General features: G+C 37.4%; 2 protein-coding genes across 3 annotated transcripts in view; both read left to right on the forward strand.

The window, feature by feature from the left end:
• LOC122648798 (U6 small nuclear RNA (adenine-(43)-N(6))-methyltransferase-like) lies at positions 1-13,947 on the forward strand. Its single transcript, XM_043842025.1, has 8 exons — positions 1-314; positions 925-1,130; positions 1,369-1,819; positions 1,928-2,135; positions 12,040-12,147; positions 12,238-12,387; positions 12,501-12,570; positions 13,768-13,947. Exons 1-8 carry the CDS (start codon positions 91-93, stop codon positions 13,833-13,835), a joined length of 1,485 nt encoding a protein of 494 aa, XP_043697960.1. The 5' UTR covers positions 1-90; the 3' UTR covers positions 13,836-13,947.
• A 1,199-nt stretch (positions 13,948-15,146) lies between these two features.
• LOC122672882 (beta-hexosaminidase 1) overlaps positions 15,147-17,242 on the forward strand; it is a 58,725-nt gene continuing 56,629 nt past the window's right edge. For both annotated transcript variants that reach the window (XM_043870399.1, XM_043870390.1), the window contains exons 1-2: positions 15,147-15,535; positions 15,674-15,757. In XM_043870399.1, coding sequence (XP_043726334.1) covers positions 15,182-15,535; positions 15,674-15,757 — 438 coding nt within the window. In that variant the 5' untranslated portion in view covers positions 15,147-15,181. The remainder of the gene's footprint in view (positions 15,536-15,673; positions 15,758-17,242) is intronic.

Raw genomic sequence — 17,242 nt, forward strand, 5'->3', positions numbered from 1 at the left:
TCTGTAGGTCAGCCTCTACTAATGGCGGGAAATTAAACGGTCGGAAGACTGAGAACTGCCGCCGTATACGTATTCCGACGATACCGAAAGATGCCGAGCAAGAAGCGAAGGAGACTAGAACGTCCAACCATTCATCCGCGCAACAAATATTTCGCGAATGCACCGGATTTTCGTCTACTGGCGTCGCTATACCCGTCATTTGAACCCTACGTCTTCTATTCTCAAGACGGTCGGCCTAAGATCGATTGGACCGATTTTAATGCCACAAGAGAGCTCACAAGGGTCTTACTTGATCATGATCACAGTGTCAAATGGTAATCTCCCGTTTAAAAGCATTTTGGTGTTTTATGGATTTTCTCTCTGTACCTGTTTTAGGAATTCATGTTCTCGACTGTAGACTTTAGTCACACTAGGGTTTATCCCTTATTCCAGGTTTACAATTTTAAAATTCCGCTCGAGAATGGTAAATTTCTGTTTTGGTTCTGGTGACTCTCTCCAACTCGGTATGTGGAAAAGAGGTCCAGTAGAAAACTAATCACGAGGCTCACCTTCTTTGCTGTTTTCAATTGAAAACATCTATTTTTCTGGGCGACGAAATGTAACTAAAGAATGGAATTATTCCTTATTTCTTCTTTCTGAAGGGAGGGGAAAAATGAACCTCTGTCTCTGTATCTTTCTTTTAATTGATAGCTTTAAAATGATTTGTTTCTATTTGGATTTTTGATGTTTCTCTTTACTCCTTATTCTTTCTTTTTCTTAAAAGAAAGAAAAGAAAAAAGAAAAAAAAGCAAAAAATCCCGACAAAAGGGTGGTAAAGACTATTGCATTGGCCTTGTTTACGATTTGAAGGTGTAGGGTTCCATCGTTCAGTTGCGACTGTTTAAATTCTTAATAGATACTAAATTTGCTAATGCCAATTTGCAGGTGGATTCCTGATGGGCAACTCTGTCCTACCGTACCTAACAGATCCAATTACATCCATTGGATTGAAGATCTTTTATCATTAGAAGTCACTGCGAATACTAAAACCAATAAAGATAAGGTTAAGGGCTTCGATATTGGAACTGGAGCGAACTGCATATACCCACTTCTTGGTGCATCTCTTCTAGGTTGGAGCTTTATTGGGTCAGGTGGGCATTCTGGTCCTTTCCATATGCTAACATGTTTTGCAAAGTTGCATTGTGGTTGTATCATTAGCATCTTTTGCAAAGTTGCATTCTGGTTATAATTTTCTGTTGCTTGAACATTAAACATTTATTACAAGGGCACTAGCATCTTTTGCAAAGTTGCATTCTGGTTATATTTTTATGCTGCTTGAACATCAAACATTTATTACAAGGGCACTAATTTTGATAAACTTGGTTTCAGATTTTACTGATGTTGCACTAGAGTGGGCGGAAAGGAATGTTAAGAATAATCTACATTTATCAGAGTTGATTGAAATTAGGAAGGCTGGAGACATGGGGCAGACCTGCTCGAGGGAAGAAAATTGTAATGATCAGTTGGTTTCTGGTGAAGCCAAAGCAGGCACATCAGAGATATCTTGTGAGAAAGCATTAGACCCAGATTCGCAGGACGTGGTTTCAGATACAACGAAGGGTTATTATGGACCACCTGTACTTCTTGGTGTTGTCAAGGATGGTGAGTGTTTTGACTTCTGTATGTGTAATCCTCCCTTTTTCGAGAGCATGGAGGAAGCAGGACTAAATCCAAAGACATCATGTGGTGGGACACATGAGGAGATGGTTTGTCCTGGTGGAGAAAAGGCATTTATCACTCGTATTATCGAGGATAGTGTTGTCCTAAAGCAATCTTTCCGGTAACATCTTATTATGTTTTTTGTAGTTTCTGTTGCCTTCAGTCTAAGTACTTTTGATGAAAGAGGGAAGACATTTACCTGTCATACTCTTCACTGATGTGGTTATAGGTGGTACACTTCATTGATTGGGAGGAAATCTAACCTTAATTACCTAATTTCAAAGCTCTGGGAGGTGGGGGTCACCATAGTGAAGACTACTGAATTTTCTCAAGGACAAACATGTCGATGGGGTATTGCGTGGTCTTTCATGTCTCCTTCTAAGAAGTTGATATCATCCCATGTGGCAGAGAAGAATAACTTGTCCTTCATGCTTGAGGTCTGAGACATTCTTACAGCTTGCATTCGAGAAGACCATGTCTGCCTGTAACTACTTTCATGCTATCATTTTTTTAGATAATTCTTTCTATTTTCATCAGTTTAAAGAATCCCATTTAGTTGCACAGCCTGCACTATGTGATCTTTGAAGCTGTGACTGAGGGCATCTCTGTCTTCATAAAATGTTAATGCTCTCACTAATTGGAAACTAGATGTCTCTTTGATGCAGATAAGTCATCTAAGGGGCTTAATTTATTGGAAATAAGCTTTGGCTTGGGTTATGTATGTGTTGGGCATTTGATCCCATGGGTTTACTTTATAATTGGCCAATTTAATGAGCCTCAAATAGGGTTAGGAAGTAGAAAAACGGGATTTACTTCATTAGTTTAGTTAGAGTCCTATTTTGAGTATGTTTTCTTTAATATTTCACTTTCCTAGTCAATTTAGGTTACCTTATTAGTTAAAGATTGGGTTAGGCCTTTCCTTTTTGGTGTCTAAGTCTATTTTTGAGTATTCTATATAAGTTTGTAAGGGAGGCCAGCATTGTACACGAATTTGAATGAACAGAAAAGTTTGCTTATGCAATGTTGAAAATCCTGAGATAGCCAACCCCAACCTTTCCCCATCCCTTTCCATCGGTTCTTGATTCCAAACCCTAGTTTTAGTCAAATCGAGTTCAAGAGTGTTACAAGCTTTTGGGAATTTTTTTCAACTGAGTGTCACATCGATTTCTTGAAGATTACCACATCAAGATCATTGCTGCTTCAACAAGTTACAATTTTGTGGGTTTTATTATTTATTTATCTTATTCACTTGTGGTTACCGATTTGAGATCATCTCATTCTCCTCCAACCAATTTGTCTCTTGGTTATCTTTTGAGATCTCATCATTCTTGTTCTTTTGAGATCGTATTGTTCTCTTTTGGATCCCATTGCTCTCTTTCTTGTTCTTTGGAGATTTTCTATTTGATCCTGCTTGGGATTAGACCTATTCTGGTTCTAGTCATATATTACTCTTGTGTGAGTGGATTGCTGAAACTGGTAGTCTGGTACTGATTACTGAAAATAGAAGTGTCTATCAAAGATGTCATTTGGTTTGTCGGAACTGGTATTAAACCAACCGGATCAAAGATGAATAGAAAACTTATGCTTATGAGGTCACACTTAATCATATATTGTCAACAATAGGATTTCAAGGTTTTTCTATGTTTCCCAAATTTTTTTCAGCTTCATAATGTTATTCATTACTTTGTACCTTGATCATATCCAACCGCCTGAGTAGTCTTCATGAACATTCCCAACTTTATCAAATAGGAGAAGCTATGGAGGATGTATAGTTCGATAACCTAATACTTACACTTCACCCTTGTACAACAGGTGACATTAAGATGTAGGACTGGAGGAGCTTATTGTTCTCCTTTTTTCACTTCAATTTTTGTTGCTATCCACTTCAGCTGGCATGTGTTTTGTTATCCTGTATAATAATGGAGATGCCAACTCTATATACATGAATTTAATGGATTCATAGGGGAAATGTCAGCTTCCCTACCTTTACTCCATAGAATTCAGATATTCTGTTCAAAGATACAGTTGATGGTGAGAGGGACTAAGAAAGGATTGTATTCATCTGTCTGTGCATATTACAGTCCTTGGGATATTAGAAAGCCATGCTGCAGTTGAGATTTAATTAGCTTTTAATGATTATCAGTAGTTATTTGTTACAGCTCTAAATGGATACACTTGGATTCTTGTTGCATGGATTGCTCTAAAATGGAAGAAGTTTTTGTGTCAGACACCTTTTGGTCCCTGAAACTCCAAATATTCCAGTGCAACAATTCTGAAAGGTTCATACTTATAGACAAATTAAATTTGTACAGACTGCCGTATGAATTTTTTGTAGCTGCAGCATGTCAGCAATAAAATTGTCACATCTATTTGTACTCGTCTATGTGCATGTGATACAATTCATAAGATTGTCTCGCTGTTTAATTGAATATAGTGCTTATTACATGTGAATCATTAATTTCAGTTACGGATTTATATTGCGTGTATGCATGATGTCAGATTCTGACTCCGGAGCCCTTTTATATTGGCAACATAGGTTGGTTTTTAAGAATGATTATCTTAGCAGCGATCTCCATTATGGAGCGCAGTAACCTGATGATTAACTTTAAGCACGGCATGAGGAGGACACTATATGAGTAACTGAATCTCCTTGGGTTCTGGGGAAAACATAGATATTAAGGGAAAGGGGTTGGGCTTGGTGGGGTGGCTGTTAGTTTTTACACAATATTTGTTTTACTCAGTGAATTTGTTGACAACATTTTAAGTTTTTAACCTCTCAACAATGTTATATAACTCATGTAGATCACAGGTCCATGTGTAGCCTCAGGAACAAGCCCCAAAACCAGTCCAGTGTAGTTGTTGGATTCAACTGCTGCGAGAGGCAGCCTGGTTTCTGATGATGTGTCATGTTTTTGTTGGTTCAATGGAACATACATAAGGCAGCCCCACAGATAGAAGCATGAAGGAAAAGAAGGGATCAAGACAGAAATTTGAAAGGAAAAATACCGTTCACATGAACAGTACCCGAGTTACTGTTCACGTGAACAATGATTTTGCGGCATATATGGACAGCTTTGTTCTGATTTTTGTTTAGATATGTTAGTTTACCTTGTTTCTATTTTTAGTTTCTAGTTTGGTGGTAATAAGAGATTAGATAGTTTCTAAATTCAGTTTTAGCAAGTTAGTACTGGTTTCTAATTTCAGATTTAGAAAGAAGGCTTAACTTTTGTTTAGAAGTTTCTATTTCAGTCCTTTGTTTCCTTTTAGTTACATTTAATTTCTATTTTGTAATCCTCCCAACGGCCAAAAGGGGAGTTACTATTTGTTATCCTGCTTTAATTATATATAAATGTAAGAGGCTGTATTGATCAGCCAACGATTATAGATGAATGAAATCTGATTATTGCTTTGTGAGAGACAGCTCCTGTGAGAGACAGGTACGGTGAGAGGCCGTGGGTGAGAGACTCGGGAGAGAGAGAGAGAGAGAGGCTCAATCCAAATTATCCTCCTTCTATTTTTTTTTTTTTTTTTTTTAAATTTTCATTGTGTGATGACTGTGATCTTCTAATTTTTTTCCTTTTTTTTTATTTGCATTGTGTGATCTGCTACAAGTTCTACGATCCATGAGTAAATCTGCTGCTGAACAAAGTGATCGATCTTTTATTCTGTCCAACAATTGAATAACGATTTTGAGTATCAATTCTGGTCTATCATTGATTCTACTGTAGAGTGGTTCTTAGTTGAATTGACATCTACAATGACTGTATCAGAGCTTATGATGTTGGTCACGTACTTGTAAAATTCTGAGAGTTGATTTCATTTGTTTAAAAGGTGGGTTTAATTTCATAATTTTGAATTCTCTTGAGGGGATATGAGATTCAAAACCACCAGATTTAAGGTGAAATATGAATGCAAAGGAGTCTGCTTGAGTTGTTTGGCTTCTTAGGAATGCTTAGGTCTCAAGTCTATTAACACCATGAAAGACATAAGTCTTTTAATTCTCAAAATCCCTAGATTTAGTGGTTGAATTTTAATCTTGTTAGTCAGTTTTTTAGGCCTTTGGATCATATTTTGTTTGTTATGTCTTATGATCATATTACCTTCAGCCCTTCACAGTGTAATTTACTAGTAGATGATAATGAATTATTGGTTGTGTGGTGTTTTCACCCTTTCACTATGCAGTTATGAATTTCTGATAATCTGGTTATTGCTTTATGAGCTGTTATGTCCCAAGTACTCTCTTTCCTCTCAAAGTATTGGCGATTTCATGTTTGATCATTCTTATTCATTAGTTGGACATACAAAACTGCAGTTTACATAATTAAATGGCTTGGTAATTACTTGATATAATTGTGTAATTTCAAGTAACTCCAAAACATGTTTTAGAAGCCAGTTCTAAATGAGGATATCTTACTGTAGGAGTTTCATCATCACATAATATTAGCAGGACAAATAACTGCTGTTTTTATACTTGAATGGCTTGATCAATTAGTTGATACAGTTTTGTAAAATTGGCTAGAGTAGGAAAAAGACTGTAGTGTTAATTGAGTTGAGTTCTGAAACTTTAATGTTGGTCTTTACTGTTTAATAATCTCCAGAACACATTTTTGGAAACCAGTTCCAAATGAGACTGAAACAATTAATTATTGTACAATTACATGTTATGTAGCATATTACATAAAGTGCTTGGCTACTTTTTTTGTTTCTTTCAAAAGTGGTGGGGATTGCTTGTGCTGTTCTGGCCCAAGAGGTCAGTGCACTTAACATCTAGACCGGGCAGTGATCCTTTAAATAAAAGAATGTGGAAGAATTAAATAATTTAAGAGCTATAATCCTGAAAAAGTAGGCATTCGGCATGCTATCAAATTTCACTTAGGGTTTTTTGAGGTCATCAGTTCGACTCTCAACCTCCTCCCTATGGTAGTTTTCAGCTCTTTGGATGGTCCGACTATCTGGTTTGGACTGTCCAGATTTTCCAATCATCACAAAATGGTCCTGATGGCACGCACTAACTAGGAATTCCCTCCAAAGCCATCTTTTGTTCTATGCCCATGGTCAAACTGATTGAAGTATGTTTACATACTGGTAGGGGTGCACTTAGCCAATTTCCCAGAGCTTGGTGGGGCAAGATCGGAGGGTTGAAGCGCACCTGGGGAAAAGCAGACTTCAGAGTCCGTCCATTCAGGATGTCGGCACACCAACCGGATCAAAATCCCAACCGAATCAAGTTGATCAGATGACTCAGACCAATAAAGGAGGTCGCGATGGAACATCGATCGCAATAAGGAGACTTACCGGCGATTAGGACAAGATCGTAAGGATGCTAAATGGCAAACCAGAAACGAAACAGAATCTTTTAATCAAAGGATAGTTCAGATTAGGGAAAATATTGATAATAGGAAATCGGGTTTTTAAATGGGCTTAAAATTTAGGTCGAATGTGGATTAGGTAAGGGAGAAAAGTTGCTCAAAGTTACAGCAAAATCAGATGGTTAATTCTGGAGTTAGGAATCCTAGTAGAGATAGGAGAAAAGGGTAAAAAGAGGTAATTTCAGACAATTGGCTGAGTGGATGGATATGAAACTTGGATCGAGTCTCTGTTAAGGTTTGAAGATGATTTGATCAAAGTTTCAGCAGGTTCTAATGGTTAGATTTGGCTAGGCAGAATTCTCATGAAAAACACGTAACATGTAACCTTCTAGAAGGGAAGAAGATCTAGTTGCAGTTTTTCAGTTTTAAACTTACTTGTTGATGGTAGACCTTGATTTCAGGACTTCAAAGTAATAAATCAGTATGGAGGATGTAGAGAAAAACCAAATGACCCACCCGGGCTTCCTACCGTAAGGTGTCAATCGGATCGAACACCAATTCCTTCTTCCTCGATCAAACACAAGGTTTCTTTATCAATGGAGAAGAGGAGCAGCAATAGCAGCAACTTTGTTTATAAAATTCGTATACCATGCTTTCCCTCTTTACAACTTTATATAGAAATTTCAAAAATAGACTCAAACTCTAAAAAGGAAAGAGGCCTAAACCAATCCTTGATTAATAAGGTAACCTAAACTGACTAGGAAAGTGAAATAATAAAGGAAACAGACTCAAACATGGCTGGACTTATAGAATCCTAATCCAGCCCAACTAAAACACTTACTAACAATTACTTGCAACTTAAACTGAACAATATAGAACCGGTTCAATTGAACTAACCTTAAACAACTTAAAAATAAACTAAATAAAGAAACAAATTAGCTAATCCCGTATGTAACTTCATTACCCATACTTTAGGTTCATAAAAGTGGCCTTACATTGAAAACCCATGAAATCAAAGGTCCAACATGTATACAACCTAATCCTAGACTTATTCCTAAGCAAGCCCAGTTTGGTGATGAATCTGCATCAAATATCTACATCAGATGGGAAAGAAGGGTATTAGTTTAGGGTATGTACGAATTGAATATCACTGATCTAAGTAAGACTGGAAAATAAAGCAAGAGAATGGAGGTGGAAGTGAAAAGGTAATGACACTTCAAAAGCTGGGAGAGAATGAGAGGGTTATCATTTGCTCGAAAATTCTTCAGTGTTTTTTTATTTGGTGAAGTGATTATGTATTTATAAAGTGACCCTTGGGGTTCAGGAAATAGATCCTAACATAAAACCAAGTAAAGACTGAGCCCAAACCAACTCAAAATAAACATAATCCCATGACCAGAGCAGACCCTGACCCATTCTCGCAAATTGTCCAAAATGGCCTTGACTTAATAACTGAAAAACTAATCAACAGCTAGGTACCTATTATTCCTAGCCATATGATGCCAATAATCTTAAGACATAGTCAACAGAAACCTGTGAGTGGAGCCCAAGGCTACTGCAGCTCCCGTGTGGGCCCCACAATAAGTTCAGTCTTTTGTCCGCAGAATGGCCTTGAAAGAAATTCCTCTTCAAAGTGAAACTTTGGCCCTGGATGAGGTCCATTGACCAGTCAATGGTTCTTGACCCCCAAGAGGTTGTAACCTTGGACTTGAATGCCACCTGTAGCATTCAATTCTCTAAACAGTGACAGCTGGTCCTATCTGGTTTTGCAAAACCTGTCTCGGCATATAAATGTAGAGCCCTATCTAATGTTAAGCTTTTATGCTTTGTTAGAATCATCAGAATCCTATAACCAGACTAGAATAACTAGAGAAGGAAGAAGGGAAAGAAGAGAAGAGGAGAGGAAGAGGAGCACGCAAGTTCCAAAGGTGGGAGAGAACCTGCGGCTAGAACAGAATGTTCTACCGTAGGTCTGTCCCTCTTCTATTTATAACTAAAACATAATAAAAAAATAGGACAATAATGCCCCTACAGCCAACCAACATTTCTGTTCTAGCCGCAGGTCTGTCCCTCTTTTATTTATAATTAAAACATAATAAAAGACAGGACAATAATGCCCCTACAACCAACCAACATTACAAAGGACTCAAAAACCGATAGAAAAGAAAGAGAAAGACCAAACTGCCCCTAACGCTAATACTTCAACATGCTTATTTGACTGTATTGCCTGTGGACCTTAAATTTATGCTCATTAACATGTGGACACATCAGGGTGCAAATTGCCTGTTATACCTTCTCCCTTCTCTATTGATGAGAGTTTCTCTCCCAGCAAAAGGAAGGGTTCAGAAACCAATATCACCAGTTGACTAGGGCAAAAGCCACGAGTTTGTAGTAGTTGGTCCTGTTGACATCAAAAGCACCATAAATAAGAAATAAAGAAATTTAAAAGTAGAAAGGTTGAAAACTTGTGTTATTAAGTAATTATTTAGAAGTTAAAATTTGTTCAAATGATTCTGAAGCAGATGAAACTTAGAAGTGGGCTTATTTTAGTGAAAATAAGCCTTGGGTTGGGTTATATACATGTTGGGCCTTTGGTCCAATGAGTTTTTATTGTAATGGGCCACTTTATTGAGCATAAAATATGGGTAGGAGTAATGAATACAGGATTTACTTTATAAGTAAGTCTAGTTAGAGTTCTATTTCTTTATTGTATTTGTTATAAGTGTTTTAGTTAGGATGGAATAGGTTTCTAAGAGTCCAGCCTTGTTTCAGGCTCTTTTCTTTATTATTTCAGTTTCTTAGTTTAAGTTATCTTATCAGTTCATGATTGGTCCTTGGTTTAGGCTTTTCCTCTTTTGAGTTTGCGCCTTTTATACAAGTTTGTAAGGGTCTACAACCTTGTACACGAATTTAAATAATGGATTTGGCTTTCAACCTTTTGGTTTTGTGGTGATTCCGAACCCCTTGCTGTGGTGATTCTAAAGTTACGGTACTGGTGGTTGTTTGTTGCAACCTGGGTTCCCAATACCTTGCTTTGGGTTGCTATGGGCCCACCAAGATGAAAGTAACTCAAAATTATATGGTCAATGGCAGTTCTGTAAATATTAAAACAATTTAGGACTTTATTTGAAGGAATAAAGGGCCTTGGATCAGAACTGTAATTAAATTTTGTGAAAGAATGCTTTTCTGGAATTTTAGACGAAGGTGGAACAAAACAAAACAAAAAATCAGAAGAGTAGGGGTTATGTGTATTATAACCTGATCCTTTGTAATTAAGAAGATTATCCTTCTTCCTTGGTCTGAAACTGATTCATATAGAAACAGTGGAGACCCAGGCTTGATTCAGGAGTGAGAACTCATTCGTTTGAAGGCTAATCAATCTGAAACTTGAGGGCAAGGTCGCTAACTTGAAGACTTATTGATCCCAACTGGTAATCACCCAAATAACAAATAATAAAATAATGTTGAATTGCTGAAACTGAACCTAGCGAAGGTTCGGGAATCAGATCTGAAACTGGGTCGAGTCTCAGCGCTATGACATTCTTCTGGGGCGGAACTGGGCAGGTTAAGTTTCCATAGGAGTATATTCGACACACGAAAACTCAGGCAGAAAAGAGAAGAGTCAGCAGAGTTGGATTTAAATTTTTTGGACTGCCAATGCCGCCAGAAACAGAGGATGGCTGCAGATGAAATTCAGCAGGAGGGAGAAAATATACAAAATAAAAGAAAGAAGAGTTGGGAAGATCAAAATATTATTTAAAGGAAAAAAAACAGTAAATAACAAATGACAAAAATAACCCTCAAACTAGTAAACAAACCCCTATAAACCCCTATTGAGCTCGGTAACCGCCTCATGGCTCCAGCCCTGCAGATCAGGTGGTGGTTCCTGATCATGTACTTTGTATTTAGTTTCAATTTAAAAAACCCAATATAATCCTATTGTTTTCAAGAGTCCTAGTTTGTTTCTTTCTCTGCAAAATCTTCTATTTTCTGGATCGATCTTTCCATTATGATTTTTTATTTCAGTTAAGGATTCTGTTTGCTGCTTAATCAGCATATCAGTCTCTTAACTGAATCTGTTATGAAATTACAAATTTCCTGCTGTCAAATTTTGGTTCCCAGTCAGAAATTTCAGTTTCATATCTTAGGAAGGATTCTGACATATTTTAAAATCTGACTATTGTAATGTTTAGAATTTTGACGGTTTGTTCCCCTGCACCTAATAGAATATTTGACCAGTATATTGACCAGGTTGGATCCTTTGATAGTCTGATATTTTTCAATTCTGGTTTGTCTTCATTCCCTTTGATGCTGTCGTAAGCTGATCTCCCACTGGATACTCCTATTTTGGGGTCCGCACTGCATTATATTCTGAAGAAAAGGAGCAGCATGGCAACATTTTTAATAGTTGTAATCATAGAAGATTCATGGTTGGTCTAGACTCCACACACATTTTTCTAGAGGGAACCATTGGATCAGCCAATAAAAACGATAGTAAATTGAAAGCGAAAGATTCAAAATCTGTTAGAATCAATGCGAGCATATTTCGTGGCCCTTGTTGTGAGCGAGTGGTTGTATAGGAAACTTTTTATTATCTTTCAATGACTGGTAGGTTTATTCACTGGGGACTGGAAACCTTCTCACTGGTGGAGACTTGTGTTGTATGGACTTGCAACTCTAAGAGGGAGGAGATTTCATTGTCTTAGATAATCTAAAGCTTTGGAGTCCACCTTGAATATGTCATTCAACTGGACTTGGACAGCAACTTAAAAGGTAGTGGATTCCTTGGCTGGGAATGAGGTTTCTAGGTTGTTTCCTCTGTAGGATCTTCCTCCTTTTTGTAGTTATTTCTCTTCTTTGGGGATTGCTCGTGTTAGCCTCTAGCTGTATGTTCCATTCCTTTTTCCCCTTATTTAAATAAATGCTACATTTTAATTTATCCAAAATAAAAAAGAAGGATTTTATGTTGATCTCAAGTTAATATATGTTTTTTTTTTGCATGTTAATCTGATAGTGTAATTATCTATTTCAGGGTGTTCAACGTCAGTTCAGTGCTATAGATGTACTGAAATCTGTGGAGTCCTTCTTCCTTTCTGGTGGTGCATCTTGTAAATTGAATACCTCCTCATTTGTTGTTGATGTAAGATTTGTCACCATTAATAAATTGAACAGAAGGCTTTCTGATGGATTTCTTATTAGCTAATATGAAACACAATTTCATTTTCCACAGGTCACTGCATCAAGCGCTTACTGTGACTCTGTCCTGAAAAATGGGGTACTGGACTTTGATGGAGCAATTAACTGCCACTTTATTTGTGAAAGATCCAACGGCCCAAATAATTTGCAGCCACCATTGGATGGACTATGTTTCCGTGTCTCAGTAAGTTCCACAACCCCCTGATTTGGTATAATGTCGATACTAGTGTTACTTCCTAATCTTTAATCTTTTGTGATTGGTAATGTCTTGGGCATTTTGATGACTCCTTCCATCAGGTCTTCCAGCAAATCCCAGGCACGCTTTTAGTGAGAGGATCATTAAATCGTAGACAAAATCCATCATCAGGTTGTTACCCACTTGTTTCCCTGTTCCTTATGCAATGATCTTGATGTGGTACATTATTACAAACATGGTGGATATATGGACCGTGTAGAGGGCTAGCCTTGAAAACAAATTCTTCCCTATTATAATTAGGTGGCTATTGCACATCAGTTTCCTTGCATGTGTCGGTTGATGAAATGCATTTCAACCAGATCATTGGTGGAAACTGTCTTTGCAACAGGGATGGATCCTCTGCTTATGCCTTTCCATACTCATGTTTCACTCATGCAATCGAAGGCTAATTAAAGCTTGTCCGATGTATTTATATGCCTATCACTACATATGCCTTTTCATGCCTTCCAAGGGAAGAAGCGAAGCATGAGCTTAGAAAGATATGAAAAGAGGATCCTATTCCCTTTTGCAATGCGGTTTTTTAGTTTATATGTTAGAAGTCCATTTGGTTGAAGTAATAGTCAAAGTGAATTAAAACCAGCAGATTTTTTTTAAGATGGGCAAATGTTTCCAGAACATAGCCAAATATCTACCATATGATAGATCGGATAGGGTCTAAATTTTGTTTATGGTAGACCCCAAGGTCTCCCCATACATGTCAAGTTTCTGCCTGAACTGCATTTTTCAAGTGGCAAAATAAAACTAGGACTACAAGAGGGTGAATGGAAACACATGGACAACTCGAGAAATATTAGGATGAATTGCATGCATGGGATGGTATTTGATTGAATTTGATCCTGAAATTTGGTAGGTGGCTATGCAAACGTTGACTTGTCTATCCACTATGCAACAGTCAAAATTGTCACATCACTTTGCCATGTAGTTAAATTATTTGTTGAGGAGATACTGATCCAATTTGAAGTTGTTGATGTTTATACCGATCAATCATAAAAGAAAAAAATCTGATTCATTCCGATCAAGCTTCCTTCTTCATAATTTGGAAGTTCTTTTCAGATAACAAGGAAATGATTCAGTTCAAGAGCCAAAGAAGCATCTTCCTCAACAATTTCTGACCTCTAGTGGACCTTTTAATAGGTTTTGAACCTAGATGAAGTTCAGAACATTTTTTTTTCCTCTTTTAAGCAAACACCCATAGAAAAGTTCCTTTTTTTCATTTCATTGCATTGCACTATTAAAATTTTATTTTACTTCATTTCATTGTACGCAACTGGGTCTGGAAGTCATTTTTTATTGTTTTCTTTTTTACAGGAGCATTTCCACTAATATTCCAGTGGCTAGAGGATGTACTCAAGAAGGAGTTCATAGAGAAAAGATGAGCGGCATGACATACAACCCAGATGGATTATGGTTTTGTCATCTCCATCTAAGTGCAATTCCAGTATTTTCTTTTTAAGCCTCAGAATTCGATGAGGCGAAACTTAAAATATACCCATAGTGATGTTGAAACCATAGCTCTTGAAGATCGTAAGGATTAAGACAACTTGTAAAAGGTCAATAGTGATGAATTTAGTTTTTTCTTCATTGTAGCTTCATCTTCATTGATGGTGATTTGATGCTATGATTGGATTCTAGGAAAAGTGAATGTATCATTAACTCACACCTTCTATTGTTGAAAGTCTGAAATACCCTTATCCAATCAAACGATCAGATCTACCTAGATGAAGAGATTCTCTCTTCACCATAGATTAAGAGAAATTGTATGCCCTATTAGATTAAGTTTTCTTTCACCAATTGTGAGGAAAAAATGTCAACAGTAATTCTTACCTCCTATTCTATGATAATATGAGGTCAAAAATACCTTTCCAGAGTGGAGTTATGCAACACATTTTATGATTTATAAAAAAGCTGTGTGTGCATATGTAATGTCATTTTAGGAGATTAAAAAAGTGGATCACATTGGCCGATTGGGTTCGATCCAAATTGGAATTGGCAGATGCTGATCCCGAATAAAAGTTGATAAAAACCATTATTTTTAGTATTTTTTAATATTTATATGAGAAAACGAAACGGTTGCAGACAATAATGGACCTATAAGAACCCGTTAATTTAATCCAATAAAAAACTGATTCAAATTGGATTAAAAGCGAAACCAACTTTTGGGTTAATGGTTTGGTTTTGATTTGGTTTATTATCGGACCAAAATTGGTTCAATCCGATCGAAGTGATTCGAGCCTATACATCAGTCAAAGTGAATTTGAAGTTGTGGAATGATCCGATGTATCTACAGTGCAGTCTAGTTCCCTACTAGATGTTCTCTTCTCGTCAGAGAGGATAGAGAGACACATGGGAGTGCTGGGTAGAGTACACACTTCCGTACAGAAAACTGCTTCCTTGTAATGTAATATGAATGCGTAGCTGGATTTTTAATTTGTTTAATCCCTTTTGGTCACCGCTGAGTGCCGGACCACTCTGAACTCGAAGTGTTGTAAAATTTACTCTTTGTACGTTCAAACTCAATTATCGAATCAAATATGATAATCGTTAAGTTAATGTCATTGTCTTCTGTCGTCACACTAATGTCATGTCCTTCTCTTTGTCTTTTCCGACTTCCTTCCCAATTATGAATTTCGAGTCCACTATAAGAGTTTCTAACTCGGAAGGCTACCACCTACCAGTTCTGAGTTGAATTTCCCTTAATTGGAACATCTGTGACGACCACCAGATGTCAAACGAACTTCTGAGTTCCGCTCTCATCTCTCTTGCTTTTCTCTGTATTCTCTATGCATCTTTTGGTGTTACAGTTGAAGGGCGGATTTTAGGGCTCAAGTCGAACTCGGAATCAGATGATTCTCTTGTTTATTTATGGCCTCTGCCTTCACAATTCAGCTATGGCAACGCTACCATCTCCGTTGATCCCGGTCTTTCGCTCGAAGTCGGAGGTAATGGCGGAGACTCCTCCATTATCCGAGAGGCGTTTCAGAGGTATAGAGAGATTATATTTAAACACAGTTCCGGAGGGAAAACTGTATATGATCTTAGCAAGATTAGAATCCTTGTAGAGTCGGACAATGAAACGGTGAGTCTTGATTCCCAAGAGATTATCCTGACTTCCCCCCTCCCCCCCCAAAAAAAAAAAATCCTGCTGTCATTTCTAATTCTCACTCACTGTTTGATTATGTTGTACTTATTCGGATATGGTATTGTTTCTGAGCAGCTTCATCTGGGTGTGGACGAGAGCTATTCTCTATATGTAGCCAAACAAGATGGTCTTTCAATCTTTGGTGATGCCACAATTGAGGTAACTAAGGAGCTTTAGCCTATGTGTTTCCGAGTAAGTAAAAGTATACAACTTCGTAGTAATTATAACATTTGGATATTCTTGTATTTTGGTATTCTGATAGAATGCTGTTCTTGTTTCTTATGAAAAGTTAACTCATGAAACTCAATATTTGAAGATTGGTTTGCATCTCTAAACATAAACACGAGAGTTTCAGATGATGTGTTGATTGTGAGCATTCTCCGGTGCTTGATAGAAAAAAAACTTTTGTTACCTAGTCTGCTGTCTTTGTATTTTAAGTTTCCCTTCTAAACCCTGATTAATGTTTCTAGCTATTGTTACTGTCACGAGTGGAAAGTTAGTGTTGGTCTTGTTGGGAGAGACCATAGAGGCTATGAAGGCGTCTATGGAGGCTATGGAGTTGGAGAGAGGAATGAAGAGGGAACCTCAGCTGTAGACTTTGCGGTGACCTATGATTTATCCATTGTGAGCACTTTTTTAAAAAGAGACATGAGCATTTAGTCACCTACAAACGTGGGCGTTATATCGGCCAAATAGATTTCTTTCTAACACGAAGGTTAGACAGATTGTTTTGTAAGGACTGTAAGTTTATATCTGGGGAAAGTCTAACCACAACATAGGTTGGTGGTCCTGGATATGTGGCTCATTATGCAGAATCGTAAGATAGGGGAGCCTATTTGCCCTAAGATAAGGTGGTGGAGCTTAAAAGGAGATTCCTTGAATTCATTCACTGATAAAGAGAGACTTTGAAAGCAACACTAATATGATGTGGAACGAGGTGACGGTTTGTATTAAGAAGGTTGCTAAAGAGGTACTAGGGGAAATCAAAAGATAAACGTCATGTCCCTAGGGAGATTTGGTGATGGAATGATGAGGTCCAAGCAACTATTAAGACTAAGAAAGCTAGTTTTAAGTCATGGCAAAGGACTAAAGAGATCGAGGATCTAAAAAGGTATAAATTTTGCCAAAAATGAAGCTAAGAAGATTATGGGAAAAGCAAGGGCGAGGAAATATGAAGATTTTATAACAATTTGAATACAAAGGAAGGGGAAAAAGCTATCTATCAGATAGCTAAAGTAAGAGAAAGAAAGAGTAGAGATTTCCATCATGCAGATGTATTAAAAGTGAAGATGGTAGATTACTAATAAGGGACGAGGACATTAAATAGAGATGAAAAAAGTATTTCTACAACCTACTAAATGAAGAATCTTCGAGTAATAGTGCCCCAGAAGGATGCGTTACACATCTAGACACCACATGTTGTAGATATATACACAAAATTAGGGTGTCTGAAGTAGGGGTATCAATCGGTCGGAACCGGTCGGTTTCGGTCTGGCTTAATCGGGCACCCCTAATTTGAAACCTAGCACCGTTGCCGATTGTTTATAGAATCGGTCACTGAAAGGTTAGGCATGGACATGGTGATATTCGGTCGGTCGGTTATCGGTTCATAATCGGTGTGAGGTCAGAGTATCAGATTGGCGA

The sequence above is a fragment of the Telopea speciosissima genome, chromosome 1 (genome assembly GCF_018873765.1).
Source record: "Telopea speciosissima isolate NSW1024214 ecotype Mountain lineage chromosome 1, Tspe_v1, whole genome shotgun sequence".
NCBI lineage: Eukaryota > Viridiplantae > Streptophyta > Magnoliopsida > Proteales > Proteaceae > Telopea > Telopea speciosissima.